The sequence below is a fragment of the Eretmochelys imbricata genome, chromosome 2 (assembly GCF_965152235.1).
Source record: "Eretmochelys imbricata isolate rEreImb1 chromosome 2, rEreImb1.hap1, whole genome shotgun sequence".
Taxonomy (NCBI): domain Eukaryota; kingdom Metazoa; phylum Chordata; order Testudines; family Cheloniidae; genus Eretmochelys; species Eretmochelys imbricata.
In genome coordinates this window covers 103,770,527-103,793,469 of record NC_135573.1, presented here as the reverse complement: position 1 = coordinate 103,793,469, position 22,943 = coordinate 103,770,527, and the positions used below count along the sequence as shown (strand labels likewise).

Below are 22,943 nucleotides of genomic sequence, written 5' to 3'. Positions count from 1 at the left end.
CCTCCATTGGACAGGCTTTTGACAATGTTAATCCTCTTAAACGAACACCTAATAAATGATCAAAGCCCTTCAAGGCTTACATTTTCTACACAACCCGACACGGAGGATTAAAGGTCTCTATTATCAATAAAAAAAAATTCACCACAAAAGGAAAAAAAAAACACATCCCCTTCCCCACCAAACCTACCGCACCAAGGTGCTGTCAATGTGATCTCCCCACTAATTATAAAAATGTTTAAGAAGCAGCAGTATCTTGCAGGTTTTCACACTAAAATGTGATGAAATTCTTAGAATGCCTTTGACTAGAATAACTAAAAAAACCTGCCAGGTACAGTTGTGGTTTGCTACAAAAATAAACTTCAAACTCTCACTTTCAGTGTCACAATTGTATGCCTGCAATGAAACATATCTACAGCTATAACTGCATTATATACAACCATAACATGACACAGTGCTGAGATCACCTACACAGCTCCACCCCTATGACGTGGAAAACATGTGGAAGAAAATGGGACGACAGTGTTTACATTACCACCATTCAGTAATCAAATTTCCACTGGGTTTCAAAACAAGAAAAGGATGCAGACTGTCTATTTTTAAAGAAAAATACCTGGCGCTTTCTCCACAAAGATGACTTTGGAGTCTTGTAGAAAGTTATGGCCAGAGAGTATAATTTTTTTCCCCCCAATCACAGGAAAGCTGTCAGTACTTTGCTTCTCCACCAAAGGCAGTTCCTGGGCAGATCTTTGAGCTGGAGAGTTTTAAAAGGAAAAGAAAAGAAAAAAACAACCACAGACACACACACACACAAAATCAGTAAATATTACTTAAATAAGTGACCCAACTTTTACTTTTATTAGACAAACTGAGTTTGATACAGAAACTCAAGAAAGTTCAGGAGGTCTATAGGAAACTCAGTGTACAGTTGGTTTTAAGTGCTTTAATTGTAAACAATGCTTTTATTATAATAAGGTACTATGGATTCAAAAGAACCATACAAAGAACATTCTGTTCAGTTAAAAAAGCCAATTTGTTCTGTGTTACTTAAAACGGTATGTTTATTTTATTTATTTTAAAAGGAATTTCCTATAACATAAAGCCACATTCTACCATACCTATGCCAAACATTTATATGGCACATATGACAGCAAGAGCCTCTGGGTTCAAAATAGGCATATGTTGCTCAATGCAGGGTTTGCAATTCGGCAAAGTGCCACACTGTACTCATGACTTCAGTAACCCAGCAGTTACAGACCCTTGCTGGAGAGCATGGTTCCATTAAGCTCTAAGTACCAAATTGCACATGGACCATGCAAACAGTAACCTATAGCCTCATGGCACGTATTTTATCATTCTCAACTGAGGTATTCAGCTTGCACACCTGTGCTTCCGAGAATGATGTGAGTACTTTATCCATATTACTAGGTCCTCCTGGTCTCACATGCACCAAGGGATTATGGAGTATTCAACACATGATTATTTCAGATTTTTGCACTTGAAATAACATACGGTACACTTTTTTTTTGCACTTGTCATATTGCAAGAATATTTGCTTTGTTTGGAGATAATACACTGCACTTCCGCTCAGTCCATAGTATTTAACACTGCAACCCCTGACTTACATGGCACGCAGATATAGCCAGCCTCATTTTTATTGGATAATTGAATTTGGCATATTAGGTATTACAGTCTGATCCTACTCTCATAGATTTAATTGGGAGGTAGGATCAGGATATACTTGTAGGTGCATTTCAGGCGAGAATTTGACCCTTAGCAAAATTTAGCCTTTAACTATCCTAAAATGGGGAAGGAGGGAAAAAATGTAATAAATATATATTATATATAGATATAGTATTTAGGATACCAGCTTGTGCCGTTCTAGCTGTTAGTATTAGGGAGGTTCTGCTACTCTTCATATATAGCACATAGCACAGGCTTAACTTTTCTTAGAAAAAAAAGTTTGTTTCTTTAAATGAGATTGGCTTGGGAAGGAAAGGTTTTAAGTTGTAGGCAAAAGGGTTTCTGGTTTCAAGACCTGATAGTTACACATCAGATTCTGGTGGTGGAATCTGGGTCTGCTCTTCTCTAGACAGACCCGAAAGAGCACTGTGCTTCCAAGAAACCCCAAATTTTACATTACACAGGGCTTCGCAGGTATGTTGTGCAGTCTGGAGCACCTCTCCTGGGAATGGCACAAAGAGCAGCAGCAGGTTCTGAACCCACCAAAAAAACTTGATGCTATGGGTGGGGGATGATGGAAGGCTCAGAACCTCCCTCCCCCTCAAGAGAGCTGTGGATGAGATCCTATGCCTATGGCAATTTGGGAAGGCAGACTGTCAAACTGTTCTCAGTTGTGTTGCTACTTCCAGGGGAACAAGGGGAAGTAAGAGAGATAGGTAAAGGATCCTCTAAAAAAGGGTTCAGTTAATTAGAATCTGACTTTGTGGCTGCTAATCTGAGTCAAAAAGAACCTCCAAAAGCTGGTGGTGTTTCATCCAGTACTAAAAGCAACAGGAGTTAGACTGAAACTTGGTTTTTCCCAGCTAGACAAAAACTGTAAAGTTAAATGAAGCAAAGGGCCTTTTCTGTATTTACTAGGCTCATGAAGCAAGAATGAAATGGGAGTCTCGGGGTCGGGTGAAGAGAAGTCTATGTCCAAATCTGAGAGGTTTATAAAGTGATGTTTGTTCTATTAAAAAGACCCCAATACTGAAGGTCAGTTTCTTGGAATTTCCTGAAACTGCAGTAAACTAACACTAATACGGCAATTTTAAATATCTCACTAGCTCCTTGTCAAAGGGATTTTTTGGTGGGGGGAGAAATGAGGCTGGACTGGAGTTCTCCAAAACTCTTAATAGCAGTTATCTCTGTGAAAGGGCCTCTCAGCATAAAGGAACTTGCCCAAGTCAGTTCAAGTTCAAACACCAGCTTAACGTGGCTCTTCATGTATTGCAAAGGAACTTCCTGTAGGAGTGAATGCACAAGGGACCAGATATTGTTTTGCCAAGGAAACGGGTAATACTTTTCATGCAATGTAAAATACATTTTTGAGATGTAAAGCACGTTTCAGACAATGGACAGATGCGATGAGACAACATTTAACATACTGACAAGGACAGGCTGTATGTCAGGCAATTGGTTGTACAATACCTGGCAAGAACAAGAAGGCTATTGCTACTTACAACACTCGATAGGGTTGGACGCTACTTGCAGAGACAGAGTTCTCCCGTTGGATTGTGGGATGTGAACTCGGAAGACCAGCCGCACTCGTGTATTCTTCCTTCCAATGTCTGTTTCTCCCTTCCGTAGTTCAATATCTGAATTTCTAAGTTTTAATATTCCAGCGCAGTCAATGCTGTCCAAAAGATAACACAGGACATTTCAAGTAACTCTCTGCAGGTTCCAGAAAGTCACAAAAAAAATATTTCTACCTTCCCTCCCATGCTTTTATTTATTTACAACTGCAGAAACACTAAGATTTTGGACATTATTACGCTGGATGCATGGTAATTCCTTTTAGATATGGATTTCTAGCATGTGTTTTATTACACTGGATATGCATAGTTTAATTTTATTTTGCACTTGTATAAAATAACCAGTGCACATGTAAATGCATTCAAACAGTTTCACTTCTCCCCTCCCTCCCAAGTAGTGTGATCATATATCCTGTTTTGGCTGGGACAGTCCCTTTTTTAAGCCCTGTCCTGGCTGTCCTGACTTTTTTGGCGAAAGTGGGCATCTGTCCTGTTTGCTCTTGCCAACTGATGATCAGTTGGCAAGAGCAAACAAGACAAATGCCCAATTTCACAAAAAAAGTGGGGCACACACTCCTCGAGGGCGCAGAGGAACATGTGGGGTGGGGAGTGAGTGGTGATGCCAGCCATGTGGAGGTGTGAGTGTGTGTAAGTAACAAGGCTTGGGTGGATACCACATGGCAAGGAGGCAGGGTTTGGGCGAGCAGTTACGCCAGCCATGTGGAGGAACAGGCAGGGCTCAGGTAAGGGGCAATGCCAGCCCCCTTTGGAGAGCAGGCTGGACTTGGATGAGAGCCCTGTGCATGAGGGAGGCAGCAGGGCTCAGGCCTGCCCCGTGTGCGGGGAGGGGGGGGAAGGGTGGGCAGGGAATGGGTCAGCCCCACGCACAGAGGGGGAGAGGAGCAGGGCTCAGGCCAGCCCCACATTGTGTTTCATTTTCCCTTTTGGGAAATATGATCACACTACCCCCCAGACATCTAGAATTCTACTCTGAAGCAAACTGAAAGATTATTCATCAAACACACACACTGCAAACATGAATTGTGGAAGGCAATCCCCCAGTTTTGGTCTTCATGCCTTTTAAGAGTGTGGATATAACAATAACATAGGCATTTGCTGACAAGATCAGAGATGCAGTGTTGCCAATGAATGAATTAACAATATGCATTGACAGAAGAGGCCATAAGAGCTATGGAGTATCCGTGTCAATGTCAAAATTTAGTACAATGATCTATACAATACAAAGGAGTAGATACTGCACTTCTAGTGCTGCGTATGTTATCTTTTTTAGCTCCTATTTAAAAACAAAGGAATTTAACACACCATTAATTAAGGTTCTAATTTAAGACCCTGATACAGTGACGCACTGAAACTCACACATAACTTTAAGCATCTGAGCAGTCCCATTTGAAGCCAATGGGAATACTCATACACTTAAAGTTAAGGATGTGCTTGACTACTTTAGTGAATGCAGATGGGATTTCTCCTGTGCTTAAGTGCTTTGTTGCACTGGGGCCTAAATGCACATAATTGTAAGAAAGACTTGCATTTCATCTTTAACCCCATTGTTAAGGTTTCATGAAGGGAGTGTGAGGCCTAAGCCATAGAGATATAAAGTCCTATAGAAGTCAAAACATTGTGTGTGATGCTTGATGGGACTTTATTACTGGAGTTGGGTGACATTTTTTGGATGAATAGTTTATCTGCTGAAAATTGCACTTTGGGGTCGATCAAAACTATTCACCAATTTGGGTTGAACTGAGCAAATAAATCTGGCCAAAAAAATGGGGGGGAGAGGGGGGGATTTTGAAAAAGCCAAAATGTTTTGTTTAAGAAGATGTGGAAATGAAATGTTTCATTTCTAAATTTAGCTAGATTTAATTAAAAAACTAAAACCTAAACCTTAAACTAAAACAAAACCTTTTTTTGTTTGTTTTTTCAATTCAGCCACCAAACCAAAAAATCAATTATTCGCCTGGCTTTGTTTATTTTCAGCCTTGCAAATTTGACATGAAAATTGATCAGCTCTGGCACAACATCTTTTCAGCCACCTTTAACATAATGATTATGGTGACAGAAAAAATTAATATACTACTTACTTGTCAAAAAATCAAATAGAGGGCCAAAGAAATATTCTGCTGGTATAAAATGGTGCAGCCCCAATAGGTTGAATGGATCTGTGTCAATTAACACCTACAGATAATTTGGCCAAAAGTGTTGTAGGGTTATTCTACTATATAGCATAATGAAAGTCTAGAGGTCCCAAGATCTTGAGCCTTCAGCAGTCATTCTGGTCCCCATTAGCCCCACTGCAAATGCCACTGTAGCTGTTGTCAAATGAATTAAACACGGAATTTTAGCCTTAATTTGCATCTTCTGAGATTTAATGGAGTTAATTTAGACCTCTGATACATGTTGTTGCTGCTGTTGTTGTTTGCATGTTGATTTTTTGTTTTTGAAAAATTATATATTTAAATAAATATACAAACATATAACATTATGGGTGACATCATGGCCCTATTAAAGTCAATGGGAGTTTTGCCAGTGACTTCAGTGGGGCCAGATTTCACCCCATATACATATGCATCTAGGTGAAATTCACCCCAGTACAGAGGACCCATACAAGTTTCTCTGTATCACTTGTGACCTTAAGCTGGAGCTTAATGGATTTGGAGACCCTCATACAAGCCCTGTGAACTGGGATGAATTTCACTCTACCAGTATTATCCTAGTATGAAAATCACCTGTGTGAAGAGGACCTACACATATCTCACTTAAGATCTAATCTGGGAATTAACAGGTGCATAGGCCCCTCTGCATGGGAGTGAATTTCACCCTTAGAGATTGTAAGAATAATTATACCTTGCTCAAACTGAGAAATAAATGTATCTTTGCTACTTTTTGTTCTAATTGTTTTGTGTCTACTGTCACATTTTGTTTTGTCTTGACCTAAACAAATTTCACTGGAAAAGAATAAAGATTCTTAATATAATACATAAAAGATGTTCTATTTATCTTAACAAAGGCTAAATTATTTGGAAATATTCGTTATGAGATTTCCCCCAACCCAAAGATAATTTTTAACGGGCCCTGTTCCTTGTAGTACTGCATAAAGGAGTAAATAGGTGTCATGTGTAGAACCTAAATGCAGGAGCTGAGGTAGAAGATATTTACAGCTCTGTAACTGAGATACTCATTTTAAATGGCAAATAAGGACATTGACTGAAACTCTAGAATGAAACTAACCAGTTGTCATTAATATTTGCAAAGTTTTTCCTGGCATTAAACTGATTAGGGGCAATTTGTCCCAACAAATTTTTGGAAACCTGCTAGGAAGCTGGATTATTTATAAAATTCAGCAGGAAAAAAAACAAACAGCAGCATACACTCAACAACAACAAAAAAATCAAGTGGGTAGACTGAGAGGAAACTGCTAAGCAGTCAGGTACAGTGCATGGGTCTTACATTGCTCTCATCTTGTTTTCTGGTAGAAGTGGAATTTCCAAGACTTTGGTGTTGGAAAGTATTGTTTCATGGCTGGTGGTGGAAACAGTCTTCCCTGTGATTCGATGAACCTGGTAGAAGGCATGAGGTCTCAGCAGGCGGTCGTCTGCAGTCCCAATGAACAGCTGTAGCGTGAGCGGCTCACTTTCTATGTAACCGTGTAGCTGGCAAGAGAACAGAAAACTCCTACTAAGCACCATCCACATAAACTGCTGGGAATCAATTAAATTTTTATAAGCAAGAGAGTCTAATTCAAGGAGAAAACTTGTGACAGGTGCTAAGTGTTAAGCGCCCTTTTTTTCTGTAACATAATATTGGTACAATAAAAAAGGTGCACTCAGAAAACGTCTCATTATTCTCAATTACCTGAGGCACTTTAGTTGGAGTTAGCCTTTAAAACAGTCCTGCTGCATGCATTCAAAAACTTCATATTACTTCTCTATAGCAGTGTTCTACGAAAAACAATGGAGTCAATGTTCCTGCAGCAACACTAAGGGCAGCAGAACTAATGGCCATGAAACTGGAAGGGACTATCACAATGCATCCCTGAACTCCCCCACCATCACTAGCAGGTTGTGGTTAGTGTATCTTCTTCTTCTCTTTTTTTTTTCTTCTTTTTTTCCTTAATTGAAAATGCTGGTAAATGCTGCCTGGAATAGACTGGGGATATAGTATATGCATTACATTATTTGTTCACCTAAGTGTCAAATTCTTAGAGAATTGCACACAAATCTCACTGAAGTCAATGGGCCTCAACTACCCCACAGTAACCCTACTGACATCAGAGTTATGTATGCTGATGTATGCTGGTGTGAGAGCAGAATCAGGCCCAGTGGATTAGAGTCTGGTCTCATTTACACTGGTGTCAACCGACAGTGACTCAGGCAGTGGTGTTGCGGAACTGATGGCATGGGTGTAGAAGAGATCTGAAATTGACCTAATGGAGTAGGACACGAGTAGCTGACCATAAATGATCATGCTGGCTTACTGTTCGGATACTTAGTCCAGTAGTTCAATAACACTAACAGCAACCCCTCTCACGATACTGACACACATTTTTAGATTGAAATGAAGCCCCAACTAAAATTTAATCAAAAGTGAGCATACCGTAGATATCATCCAGCAAATAGTGACCACAAGCTGAGACAATCTTAGCTCAACCCCTGCTGGTTTGGCTCACCTGGTTGATCTGTCACCTTCAGATTAGGAGGGTCTCAGATCATAGTTTTGGCTGCAATAACAAAACAGCACACTCAAACCAAACAAATCCAGCCAGCAGATGGGTGTGTGCGGAGTGTGGGAGGAACTCTCCTAATTGGTTAAATATGCCGTAGTGTCGTAGTGTCTGACTACCAGCTGGCAGACATGGGGCCAGGAGAACTGCTGATGGCTCTCACCACTAATGCCATGGCAAACAGAGCACATTGCTGCTTGCAGAGTATGCAATGGAAAGACACAAAGGGCTCTATAGTTTCCTCCCATTTATGTCTTTGTCTCTAAAACAAGATGCTTCACAACTAGCCTATTTCCTAATATCATCATCAGATCAGACACACAAAAATATTAACAACAAAAATTGGTTTTGAATTCTTTGGCTGCTAAGATCCATCCTTAGGTCCCGGAGGATACAGCAGGGACTTGGGAGAGCACTGGGTGTGCTTTTTGCCATACGTACATTGGTGGTACATAATCTTCTAGCTTTTCAATATAGTATAAGCTTAGTGGCTGCTAATAACAGTTCACATAGAGTTGCCCAGGTGCCATAAGTAGTCATTTTATGAATAACATTTTTAGTTGCTGCGTGTGCAGATGCAACAAAACCCAAATACAGCTGAAAACAGTAATATGTGGCTAAACCCAAAGTCTAGTATAATAGATACTGGTGTTTTGCTTACTTTTTCTTTAGTTAATAGCTCAGGAAGCCAATTGTGAGGGGTCAAAAGAACATGAGGTCTGGTCTTCTTTTGGTATTTCTACCATACAGGAACTGAAATGCTGCTAGAAGACAAGATCTCAAGCTATTTTGGCCCAATCAAGTCCTTCCTGAGGAATTGCAAAATCCTGTGGAGCACACATACAAACACTAACCTCTCCCCCCAGTACATACGCATATTATAATAATGTTAATCATATCTCATATTGCAGGTTCTTAGATAATTACAGCATTAGTCAGGAAATTTGCTCTCATATTCAGCATTGATCAGGTGCACTGTGCATTTGTTCACCTTCCTCTGAAGTCTCAGACATCCCACCCTGCCTTCTGTAGTGGCCAGACTAGACTTACTGGGCCAAATGGTTTTATCTGGTCTGGCACTTTCTATTTTCCTATCTAAAGAATATACATGGAGGGAGAAAAGAAAAAAAAAGAGAACAATTCAGCTACACTGCTGTAGTATTTTATCAAATCTACATTGCTAGGACACCACATAAAGGGCTTTCACTGCAGTTTGAGCGGGAACTGTTTTAAAAGCATTCTACTCTTTTTTAGTATATTAACATTACCAAATATAAATCTAAATGAAGTAAAATTAGTTAGTCTGATTTTTCAATAAGCATCTTCTCTCTCTCTTTCTTTTTTAAAAGACTAGCTAGATTGGCCCCTCCTATGCCCTTACATGGAGCAACAGGTGGCTTACGACCCATTTTGTTGAATGCAAGCAAGCATGGCTTATTATGGGGAAGGTTGAATGCATTATGATTTTCATTAACTCTTCTGAACCCCCCAGTACATGGCACTAAGCCAACGCTAGTACTATTATAAGATAAAAGGAGACTTAAGTCTGAGTGTTCACTTCAAACAGGTGCCATGGTCTGTATCCCTTAGTTCAGTTAACCACTTCAACAGCCACAAGCAGCAGGGAAAAGTCTTATTTTCTTTTGAATCAGAAACTAACATGAGTAGGGGCTTTCTACTTTGCTGCCTGAATGAGTGTAAGAAGTTATATCTCTCAGACTTCCAGAGGGAAGTTTTAACAAAGGATATACTTTTCCAGCAGGGGTTTATGCCACCATCTTAAGCATAACTGCAAGAAGGTTATATATCCCTGTACTGTAGCAATTCTAAGCCTCTTCTTGTTGGTTTGATTCTACATTTACCATGTTTCTCTATCACTTGTAGTAACTTGCCCATCAAACTAGCAGGGTCTTCAGAAAACGTTATTATCCTCACGCTCTTTTTAGGTTTAAAAAGAATAGTTTTGTTTTTTTTCTACTTTAGGAATCTGACTCTTGCTGTTAATCTTGCATATAGTTACTAAAGTCTTCTTTAATATTATACACAGTCCAATTTTAATGCATAAAATAGTATCACACAAAAAACACTTGATTCTCCCCATAGAGACAAAAAGTACTTGTTGTAAGTATATATATTTATACTGTATATGAAAATGGGATGTTTCACCTTTAATTCCTAATGTCTCAATATCCAGTCTGAATAATTAAAGGGCAATTACAGCACAAGCTGTGACCCTGTGGAACAGGCACCTCAATGTGGATCCGCCCCTGCATGCCGTAGAGTCATAGCTGTTTACTACTGTTACCACAGTAGACTCAATACAGCTATTGCACAGTGACCTGAAATCTATTTTGCCTCATGCCTCATCAACATTTCCAATCATAGAACCTTAGCATTGATGTAAGAGGCAGAACTGATGATGATGTAAGAGGCAGAAAGAATACAGCTGGATCTTGAGGTGCCAGATGGAATATACAGGGTTGGCAAGATGCATATTTTTACTTGTAATCTGAATAAATTTGATTTGGAAGTCACTGAAAGAGATTAAATATATAACTCCACAATACTACCTTTAAAGATTCTCTTTTCTAACTCCACTCACTCTTTATGGACAATAAAGAATTAAAATAAACATACATGGAGATATATTAAGGAGTGAGAGTTTTTAGTTAAAATAGACTGAGTGAAGAACTGTCAAAGCCCTGGCTCAGCAAAAGTGTTACACTAAGCATGCACTTAAGGCTCTATATGTTTTGCTGAATCAGGACAAAAGGACTAAAGAAGAAATGGTAGACTCAGATCAGGCTCTGCTATTATAAGACTGTTTGGTTTTAAATCAAAGCTGACCAGTGTTGCCAACTCTCACAATTTTATCATGACTCTCACCTCAGGATATTTGGTGTTTCTCTTACAGCCTCAGTTCCTAGAGTCAAGTTAATATGTGAGAATCCCAGCTTTCATTTCAAAAAGAAAACCGAGTTTATAACCTTCCTGCTTGTAGGAAAATGTGACCTTGAAAGGTTCAAAAACCAGAAAACAAATAAAAAGATCCCAAATTTATTTACTTTTTAAGACTCGTGAATTTTAAGCCAACCCTGATTTTGGGGGAGCTCAGCTCATGATTTCTGTATGCCTGGGCAAGACTACAGCTCTTTGCCTAACAACCTCAATTAGTGATGAACTACTTGGCTGGCTTTGAAGACCTATTCCCTGTTATCTATTTAATTCCCAGTCTGAAAATAGATATTATTTATGGTACTCAATGAACATGGACATTCAAGCCCCAACAAAGCATTGGTTGCTCAACTGCCCACTCAGTGAAACAATAGAAATAAATAATTCTGATAGGTTTCTCACTAAACTAATCAGTACAGAGCTGACCCTGCAGTCCTTACTCAGACAAAATTTCCATTGACTTCATGTTATCTATGGCAATGGAAATTTTGTTTGGGTAAGTGCTGCAGGATCTAGCCATGCAGTAGGAGGCACCTGATCTCAAATAAGCGTTCCCCGTTAAGTTTTATCCATTGCATCATATTATTTACTTTTGCATTATGTCACATAATCCACTATGCCAACAGAAGCAACAAAATGTAATGCAAGGATTAACATTTAAAAAGGACACGTATGGTGCATGCCTAATTTTAGATCAGGCAACCACTATCAATAGCGGTGACAGACAGACTTGGGCTTTTGATGAATTTTTGGCAGCTAGCAGATGTCTAGAGAATGGACTAGCTTTTGCTCTCTCTGAACTAGTCACAAGAAAGAATATCCTGCCACACACTCTAAATATTTAAACGTTGTCACATTGAGCAGTGTGACAAGGACGGGAGGGTGGACAATGAAGGCACAGCTGGAATAGAGTCGCTGGACTTTTACAATTGTAAGCAGGTAAAAGAAATATGTACAAGATGCCTGTAAAAGAGGAAGGCAATGGGGGGGGGGAAGGGGAATGAGCATTCCTATTGGTTAGGAAAAAATTTTACACGCTCACACACGTGCATATTTTCCATGCATGTTCTGGAATACTGTATTTGGTTATAAAGATTTCTGTATCCTGGCTTGCAGCATGGGATGCATGCGTCAGACACCCTATTTTTATCTTTTCCCCTCTGTAACACGGTCCCAAAGCAGAAGCTCCTCTCTTAATATCCCAGTGGCTGAACATTGGCAACAAGGTTGCTCTCAGCTACATTATTCATAATAAAAATGTTGCTCTCCTAGAGATCACATTTTATCTGGCATGAGTATGTCTGCACTTAAAGCGCCTGATTTTAATTTATACTAAAGCCCCTGCTGGAGCACTGTAAAGGGGCTTTACTGCAAATGAGAATCAGACCCAAAGTAGTTTTGGTGGGGGATTTTTTTCCCCCTTGCTGAGTAAATTTGAAGATTCAGCGCAGTATGTTCTCCAAGACCTTGTTTTAATATAGACTAAAAGATGCAGACAAAGCTTAAGTGCACAGATAAAGATCTTTGTTTTGGTTTTGGAGTGAAAATAGGTCATCTATCTTCTATTGTCATATTGACTTATCACTGACTAATCTGCGCTTCTCAATTTTGAGAGATATTATATCAAATTGATTTCACGTGGTAATGGAGATTCTGAACCTGGTTCTGATCTCATGTACCCTAGTTTTACACTAATCTAACTGCACTGAAATCAGTGAAGTCACTCCTAATTTACACGAATGTGATTGTGATCAGAATTAAGCCCCATGTCACCATATGTAATTTTGTGCAACAGTGAGAAACAGGATACACTGGCTGGCAAATTTCTTTTTGCTCTGATAATCATGCTAATGTTGCCTGAAGTAAGGTTTCTTTGGAATTCCTAAACCCTGAAGTCACTTCTTTCACAACACCTTCTCCCACTGAGATATCTTGATTTTCACTTATAAACTGCTATTCATCTTGACAGCGCCAAAAAAAAAAAAAATCCCAACTTTTCTCCTATAGTACGTGCTGCATGCAGAATTAAATGGCTAATACTGGCACATCCAGTCCCTGAAGTGGTCTAAGAGCAAATAGATATTGCTGTAACAGCCAGAGAAGCTTGGGGAAACCACCCCCACCCCCACCAAAAAACAATACCAAACAACCCCCCTCCACCACCAAGATTTACTTAGAGAGCAAACTTTTAATCACAAGGTAGTGTTTGTGATGGAGAAGATGGGACCAAGTCAAGCCTCCAAAAATGAGCAAACTGGATCTTTGGGAAGTTCAGATCAGGATCCAAACTCTGAATCTTGGGTCCATCTCTTATTTGTAAAATTAAATTAGCAAAATTACAGAGTTGGGAGGAGTATGATGGTATTTGAAAATTACAAGTAGGATTTGCCAACAGGTTATTTTATGTAAACATTTAGAAATCCCCTTGAAAATCTTACCATAGACAGTTATATTTTGTAGAATGCAATGATTTCTGGACATTATCCTATCCAAGTATGTCATACATAACTCCAGCAAAAGTGGCTATTTTCAAGATTGGGAAGTAAATTTCTATTATAAACCGTAATGTTTATTTTGAGAAAGGCCGTTCAAATACTTTGCATGTTTCCTTCCAATCTCTTTATGCCTTTGGCGTGTTAAAGTATGTCAAAATACTTAGAAAACCTGTTCTAACAAATAGACTTCCTAAAGCTATCTGAAAGAATAATCTCATTCTCAAAGACACAAGAGAAGAAGATTCTGCCAGAATGAATTAGAAAATGTATATACTTGACTGAAAGAATAACTAAAGGCAATGCAGACTGCTCTATTCTACATAGAAACTTCTTAATACATGTGTTTATTAGCTTCACAAACAGTACCTTGCAAGGAGTAAAGTGCTATTCGGGTGTCATAATCTGGCCCTTAAGGAAGATAATCGATAAAAATACCTTGATTTAGGAAGGGTTTTTTGGCCACCAAGTATACGGGGGAAAAAGAAGATATTCTAGGTAAGCTTGTTTGCAGCCAGATGTTCACAAAAAGGTAAACAAGGGAATTAAAATCTAAGACCTATAAAGTAAATGCTGCATATGTACTTAAGTCTCAGAACTGTGAGCTATGTACAGTATTGCTGTACTGCAACCCTATTCAGCCAGTAGGACCTCTTTACAGTATCTGCACATGATAAATGATTAAAAACCAACAAATAGCCAGGTTTTTAAAAGTTCCTTAATATTCCGCTTTACACAAACATTTCAAATTCTTCAATATAAAAGAGAATTTTAGGATCAATCTGTTTAAACAGTAAACTAGCTGCATATGCAATTTTAATACTGAACACTTAGCATCAAATCAATGTAGGATCATCAATCTGAATTTTACGAAAACAAATATAATGTAGTTCACACCTAATAGTAATATAGAGCCTGACCCCTTTAGGTCTTTAATTGGGAAGAGAGGGAGGATGCTCTTGTGGGCAATGACTGTCATGTGATAAAAGGGAACAGACACAGGGGTCAGAAGACACGGGAATCTTTTCTGGTCTCTACCACAGATGTCCTTTGTGACCACGGGTAAGTCAGTGCAGAGCCATGCTTCAGTTTCCCCATATGTGAAAAACTATTTCAATGTCTCAAGCGTGCCTCTTCAGAGCTCTAGACTGCACAATCTTTCCCTCTGTGTAGAAAGCCAGTTACTAGGACTGCCTCAAAAAGGACTATTAAATAACCATCAGACCTATCAAAATAAGCTTTTCTTCATCCAGCCACTGCATAACCTTGCTCAACTCCCAGGGAAAGCTGGGGGAACAGATGAGCCTTAAAGGGTGCCCCGAGGGCTCTGCAGCATCAGTAGGGGATGGAAAGGAGGAGGGAGTTCCAGCCGCCAAGCCACTAGCCTTCTCCCATTTAAACCATGGGCCTGTTACCTTAATTACATCTGCTAATCAGAGGCATCATTTCAGAAAAAATTCGGGGTAGTGGGGAGGGCAAAGTTGTGTCAACATGCAGAACATTGTATATTGGTTAGTATATAAACCAACTGGTTAATATATGTTATATTCTGCAAACTATTGCTGGTGGGGGGCGGGGGATAGAAGACATAATGGAGCATATAGGACTATGAAAAGTTGGGAGGACAAACCAACATCGGGGGCATGGGGGTGGGGGAGAGGCTGGCACTGACCCTTGGCCCCTTAGAAAATGATACCCCTGCTGCTCATCAGAAGTGCTGGTACATTGGTCAAGAGAGATGGTCTGTAAGATAGAACCAAATATATTTCAGATTCCATAGATCAAAAACCATATCTTAAAATTCACCTGAAAAATCAGCTAGTAACAAGTGCAGATGAGAAGCTCAGGTGTCGTGTGATCCCTCTGGGAAATATCACTGAATACGTGGGTAGCTGCAGTCTGCACTAGCAAATGGTCTTTAAGGGTAGGCTCATGTAGAGTACATTAGAGTAATCCAAACCCAAGGTGGCAAGAGCATGGATAAGTGTAGTGAAGTGTCCAGGTGAAAGAAACTCATGCCATTATTTTGCCAATTTCAAATGACAAAAAGCACTCCAGGTGATCTGCTACCTGCCCACTGAGTGACAGCTCCATAGAATTCAATAGGATCCCAGGTTGGAGGCTTGAGTGCAATCCCTGAAGGTTCTCATTGAATTTCTGTCCTTTTGCAGCTGCATCCTTCAACCTTTAACATTACTGTACTTCTACATGTGTATGGTGTTTAAATTAGTGCTATACCATTGAGATGTCATATATTCCCTTTACTTCCCTTTGCCCAGAGCCATCTGCCTTGTGCTGGGATAGCTCATCACTTAAGTAAAGTTAAATGAGGGTTGGCACTTCAAGGGAAGAACTCACAGAACACCTAATTCCTGTAGGATACGGTGTTGATGATTCTTGGGAGCCAGACTCTGCTTCTTTCTAGTGTTGCAACATTAGGTTCAACATAAAACAAAGTTCTTGACCATTTGTCATCATTGACGAGGCCATGGCTCTTTTGGAAAAAGTAGAGGTGCTAACCCTTGGACAAATATCAACTCTGTTATACAATGCATTCTTTAATGAATGTGCAAGCCAAAAGAAGAGGAGTGTCTAGCTTAAAAGAGCAAAGCAGGAAGATTTGAGAGTAAAATAAAATCTGCTCTTGCAGATCTGAAGTTGTCCTCTGAACATGACAACTTAGGCTGGTTTTTACTTAACTACTTGCTTGCATATTTAACTAAGAATGATTTCATGTCATCCTTTTGTGTCATAATACAAATGTTATCTCTTCACCCACCCTCAAGTCAAAATGTAATAAAAATACCTAGAGGTTTTGTTCTGTTTGCAAGAAATTTTTGAAATACTATACCAGTTTTTTCTGGGTTCATTTGAACTTTGTTTTAAAATCCAGATGTATTATTCACGAGTCCAAATATTAGAGTTGGTCCACAAATAAAAATAAGCTGGCTCCCATCCCCAGAGAAACAAGCATGGGCTAAGGGTGAAGGGTGCCAGGGGAAGGGAGCAGAAGGAGGAGGAGAGTGAATGGAAAACAGCTGGAGTGTGTTTTATGTGCCACTTTCCTGTGCTGCCACTTGGACTTTGCTTAGAGAGTGTAGCAAAAGAGCAGCTGTTCACATCATGATGGATAAAGATCCATATAAAACTTCCAGCTGCAAATATGCTATGAGGAATTATTATTTGTAATGTAATAGAGATGCTGTGCACTCAATGACTGGCTCACTAGGCGTTTAGGTCTCCATCCAGAGGAAAACAGTCTTCGTGGCTGCTGGCTTGCAGCACATCCATGAATCTCCTGGCTAAACAGCCACCGAAGCTGCTCCCTGTTTCTAGGAGGGACTTCCCCCTCCAGAAGCAGCTGTACAATGCAACCACCCCAACTTGCACTCTTTCCAAAGTCATTAGCCTCCAGGGAATGATGCCCTAATTCAGGGAGAGTCTTCATTTTACAATTTACAGATGTAAAGGGGTGGCCATTTTGAGCACTTTGCCCCCAAACACAGTACTTAAGGTTACTATCCTTGTGCTCTGCCAATAAAAGGAATCAGGGGGAGAAGGGGAGAGATTTTCCACAGTGAGACTGAGGAGAAGCTCTCTCCGTCTCTAGATGCATCAGCAATCTGACTGGTTTCTCCCCTTCCCTCCCCTATCACACCTCACCCCACCCCAACCCAGCAAGGGGGGTTACTCCAGTCCTACAGTTGTAGTAGTTTTCCAAAGCTGCACGGCCTTCCTCATCAGGGGTGTGGAAAGTAAAGAACCAGGCCCCCCGAGACGGAACTGGGGTGCACTAGAACCAGGTAGCTCATTTAAAATTAACTCTTCTCATGAACAGCTCCATGATTCCTTGGTAGGTTGCAGCCGGCCCCTATGTACCATGATGACTTTTCCCCTGGATAGCTTGTCCTGCTGCACATATACCATATGTGACCTTTGGTAGTTTTTATATCCCAGCAGGCTGTGTTTTTATCTGGCAGGATCCATAGCAGTTAGAAACTGAAGCATGAGAGACTTCCAAATTACAGTTAAATAAACTCACTGGTACAATGTAGGGAAGGACTGTGAAAGTTTCAGGGGAAAAAACCAAAAACTATCTCCAGTGTTTTCTTCCTAGGTCTCCAACTTAAACACCATGAGCTTGATTATTATCAGTATAAATCAGAAGTTACTCCACTGAAGTCAACAGAGTTACATTGGTGTAAAAAAGATTTGGCTCAAGCCCCACATTTAAGTGTTCTAGCAAAAAAAAAAATCCCTATACAGAGCGGTTCTTCCCTTTCCATTTGATCGGCCATTACACCTTCCTACCTGAAAACTCAACTATAAATCATTTGACTGTGATCATCCGCTCAACACTATTGCTTTTCTGCACTTATATGCACCCTCTAATTAGCAAGTTATATCTGTGACTACTAAAAGACGGTAGCTGAGCAGTGCAGTAGTGATTTATGTGTATAGGCAGATACTACACGCACACTTGTAGCTGCAAACACGCTTTTTAGTCATGTCACACAGTGGCGGATTAACACACAGGGCCTGTGCCAAAGAGTCCTGGCCAATTTGGGGGACCCCACAGGAGCACCGGAACCTGGGTGGAAGTGGGGGACCACGAGCCCCACAACTGTAGTCTTGTTCCCTGTTCTTCTTCTTCCCCTGAGGCCCTGCCCCTGGAAGCTGGGCAGTGGTAAGAGCTGTCCAGAGAGCCTGGGCTGCTGTGTGGAGACCAGACCCTCCACCTGCTCTGGGAGGGAGCCCAGGTGCCCAAGAGCAGCCCCCAGCCTGTGTCTCTGCCCCCCAGGGCACGCTGCTGCCAGTGGTCTCTGGTCCGGCCTCTTGCCCCCTCCCTGGCACCTGCAGACACGCTCTGCAGGGAGTAGAGGCCCTGCCCCAGCTGGGAGGCGGCAGGGGCCCTGAGAAGGTCACAGGCAGCGAGGAGCCAGGCAGGGCCTCCTCCGGCGCAGCTCTCACTGCTACTGGCCTGGTCTCAGCGACCGCCAAACTCCACCAGGCTCGCTCAGTGCCCACCCCGGCTCCTGCTGCCAGGCTGCCCCTGCAGGGTCCCGCTGCTGCCAGGCTGCCCCCACCAGCTTCCTCCTGCTCCCAATGACAGGCTGGCCCCGCTGCCGCCTGGGTTTTGTGCCCAAGGCAGCAATCATGCCCCTCCTGTCACCTCTTGCCTGAAGCTTTCAGTTTGGGAGGGGCAATGCCCCCCTGTTCCCCAAACTACATCCATGCCACCACTGCTCCACACCTGCTCAAGGCTACTACAACCATGTTAAAAAGTGGGTGGACACGGTCCCCCTGACCCTCCCAGTTCTGGCACCCCTGAGGCCCCTGGTTGTGGAGGGCCCACATGCTCTTTGTGCCCAGGGCCCCAGTAAATCTTAATCCGCCTCTAAGGCTACGTGTGCAGTTTTTAAATTAAGAATGTACGTATCTGTGCACAAACTGACCCAGATGAGCCTAGGGGAACATCTAAACTGCAGAAAAAGCTATAGCAGTGAGTCTCAGAGCCCAGGCCAAATAACTAAGACTTGCACCACAGGGCTAAAAATAGCAGCATAGAGGTTGCTGCTCAGGCTGGGGCCCAGACTCTGATACCCTCCCACCTAAGAGGCACACAGCTCAGCAGGTAACTTTAAGCCATTTTTACAGTCCCCTGATTTTGAGGGTAGGTCTGAACCCCAGTGTCAAGCAGAAGAGCGTTGCCATTGAAATGGACTTTAAGGGGTCCAGGATTTCAGCGCATCTATCAAAGACTGCCCCATCACGAGCTACCACTCACTGCTTGGACACAACCAATATTAGTCAGTTGGTCACATTTCAAGCTCTGACCCTACAACTTCTTTCGCGTGAATGCAACAGTCTGCCCATGGGACACGTTACAGTATTAAGCCATTAGGTGCGGTTTTATTACACACAGGGGTGAACAAAGATGCAGATGTACTTGGCGCAGCATTGTTCTATGCAGACTAGTTACGATGGTTATAGAGAACAATAAGATATTAGACCATTGATGGTTAGAAAACTGTTGTGTATTGAAAATAAATATATTTCCCTCCCCATTATCAATTTTCCCCCCCAAATAAAGCCTATTTAAACTACTACATCATTTGAAGACAGAAAATTAGGCACTATGTTCACAGGCTTTATCTCTGTAAATATTTGGAGCGCTATAAATACTGTGCAATAAAGAACCACATTCAGAATATTCATATTGGGCTTACTGTTCTGTTGCCATGAAAATTAATATATTTTTAACATTTAATTTCTGGTTTCATATTAACTGATTTGCCAAGATTCCCTTTTCAAAGACAACAGAATATTTGTATGTGAGACATCTTAGTCTATTAGCATTCTGCATAGAAAGCTGCAGCACAGAGTAAGGCCTGAAAACTCAATGAAAGAAGCAGAAACACTAGTGTTCTAGAAAGTTGTATGCCCCTAGTAGGACTTATCATAATCAGACAGGCCATAAGTCTAACTCTGATTGCTTCTTCTTTTTCTTTTATTTTTTTTGGAGGTGGAGGAGGACAGAGGTGTGAGAATGAAAGTCTGAATTCAGTCTTCTTACTCATTTTGTGATTCACAAGAATTCTGCTGCCTTCCAAACTTGCAGCAGTTATCTGCTTCTTGTCCATGGCTGTAGAAATGAATTCAAAGGGGGGTATTTTGACCAAAAAACCCCAGACAGAATTGCAAAATATTGTTGAGAGAGGATGATTGTGAGATTAAGGGACTGGGGCTGGAAACTGGGTGATCTGGTTTCCATTCCTAGCTCTGCCACGGACATGCTATGCCTTGGATAAGTTACTTAACTAGACCTGGTTGAAGTTTTTTCAGAAGTTTTCAGATTTCAAACGTGCTCTACATTTAACCAATCTGTGCCTCACATTCCTGTAAAAATGGGTTATAATACTTCACTGCCATATAGGGTGCTGTGTTAATTAACAAACATAAAAACATTTTGAGACCCTCCCATGGAAGATGCCAATATTATTTTAGGAATACTACTATCTCATCTGGATTTGGACTTTAATTCTAACCTATAAATTATAATTGACTTTTGAAAGACTAATTTATACTATTAAAACCCCTCACTTCTTTAGCCAGTAGGATACTATCTGGCTCCACATGTTCTTAAAGACAAAGGGCCAAATTCTGCTTTCATTTACACTGGCACAATCCAAGAAGAGTCAGTTGAGTGTGTATTCATCAGGCAATATACACACACCTTTGGCATGTTAAGGCACTTATCCATGACTGCGGTCGCAGCTTGCACAAAATATAGGTGTATTGACTGATCAATTCACATTTGTGGCCCTGTTCTCCTGCCACAGAACACAAATAACTTCTATTCATCGACTTTATGATTCCAATCATGTTGTAGTTTCTTCTGTAAGAATACGCCTCGCAGTGTAAGCTGCTAATAGAGAATTTGGCAATAAGACTACATCAGGTATATATTATAGCTGGGATTCCATGATTTTAACATCAAAGTCTGATTAGGCTGTGAGAAATTCAAATAGGTTGTATTCTGTGTCTTGAATTTCCATGGATTGAGAAATGGAGAGCCCATTCATTGGTATTACCCGATTCACCAAAAAAAGAAGTCTATGACATTTATCTCTTAATATAAAGTATGTGCTGTGTTGGCCTGTGAATTGTATTAAAACAGGATAGCAATATATATGCAATAGTACCGATTCTCTTATTAACAAAATGTGAATGGACAACCAGTGATAGAATAAAACACTAAGGCTCCCCACAGCTAACTCATCTCCAAGAAATATTCCTCAGATGATGAAGATTCCTAGACAAAGCTTTCAACATATTTCACTTATTTTCAAACAATTATTCTCAATATTGTCAAGAAGAGTACAGTAGAACTTCAGAGTTACGAATACCTCAGGGATGGAGGTTGTTCATAATTTTGAACAAAACATTGTGTTTTTTTCTTTCAGAAATTTACAACTGAACCTTGACTTAATACAGCTTTGAAACTTTACTATGCAGAAGAAAAAATGCTGCTTTTAACCATCTTAATTTAAAGGAAACAAGCACAGAAACAGTGTCCCTACCTTCTCTAATCTTTTTTAAACTTTCTCTTTATTTTTTTTTAGTAGTTTACATTTAACAGGGTACTGTATTTGTTTCCCCTCTCATCTCTGCTGCTGCCTGATTGTGTACTTCTGGTTCCAAATGTGGTGTGTGGTTGTCTAGTCAGTTTGCAACTCTGGTGTTTGTAACTCTGAGGTTCTACTGTAATATTATTTAGCAGTCACTGTTGCCCTAGAGTTTCAGCCAAACTCTGATGATTGAGTTAGTAAAATGGTCAAGTACAATTTTGCATGTTTCTGTGACAGAAATTGCCAGTAAAAAATTTACATTTGTGGGCCAAATTATTTGCTAGTGTAAATGGGGAACATGTAATTGATTGTGGGTAGCTTATCCACATCCATTGGTTGTGGGTAGCTTATGCTGTTTGTGCAACTCATCTAGATTCATTTCCTAATATGTACATGTTTTGTGTGTGTGGTGTACTTAAAAATAATGTAAATATCTGAACTCAGAGGCTCCAAAATAATATCACACCCTTTCAGAGTATATCTTTCTTCCTAAAGGATCCCAAGTTACTTTACAAACCACATATATTAAGGGATCACTTAATTCAACACTGAGATGCAGCTACCTCTAGGTTGATCACAGCAACTGTTTAACTACTCACTGAAACACTGTTTAACTACTCACTGAACTACTCACTGAAACACAATCAGAGTTATGTGCAAAGCCTAATGAGGCATGGTAAATAAAGAAGTTTCACACAGACAGGGATGAAGAGCTTCCAGAACAGAGAAAATTAAATTATCTTTCTTTTGAAGAACACTTCACTGCACTGCTCTGAAATACTTAATGAACATTTCCAATTAAAAACATGCTGTGAAACAACTACTTTCTACCACAAAAAAACCAAAACCAAAACAAAACATGCTAGAAATGGTGAAGCTACAGTCCCACAGCTCTTTTAATGCAGCATGCATGATTTAAACCACACTGGGGTAGAAGTGGCGTCTCAGAGCTGGGAAATATATTGGAATTATTTCCCTGGTCATCCTAAAAACAACATACTCGAAATAGTGCTAACTTCGATGAAATATTTTCTCATCTAGAGTATGAATTTGCGGGCTTCTTTCCTCCGCTCCCAAATAAATGTTTGAAAATTAATATACATGGTATTTCTATTACTGTAGCACAGAGGAGATCAAGGCCCTGTTGTGCTAGGTGCTGTATCAATAGAACAGAAAGATGGTCCCTGCCCTAATAACTCCTTAGTTTTCCTAAGCACTGACATCATTAACTTGAGCCAGACATAGTATGGGCAAAAGCTGTGCAAACTTTTCCACATAGTCCTGCCTCATGCATACGGCTCAATCCTGACCTGCAGCAATCATCCAGGTCTTGGGCCTCTTTTGTGCCAACATTGAGGATCTTCTCCGAGTG

General features: G+C 40.5%; 1 protein-coding gene across 2 annotated transcripts in view; it reads right to left on the bottom strand.

The window, feature by feature from the left end:
* Positions 1–22,943, bottom strand: part of NFATC1 (nuclear factor of activated T cells 1) — a 142,776-nt gene that overhangs the window by 81,208 nt on the left and 38,625 nt on the right. For both annotated transcript variants that reach the window (XM_077809089.1, XM_077809091.1), the window contains exons 4-6: positions 6,720–6,922; positions 3,183–3,355; positions 611–751 (exon numbers count right to left, since the gene is read on the bottom strand). In XM_077809089.1, the coding sequence (XP_077665215.1) occupies positions 611–751; positions 3,183–3,355; positions 6,720–6,922 (517 nt within the window). The remainder of the gene's footprint in view (positions 1–610; positions 752–3,182; positions 3,356–6,719; positions 6,923–22,943) is intronic.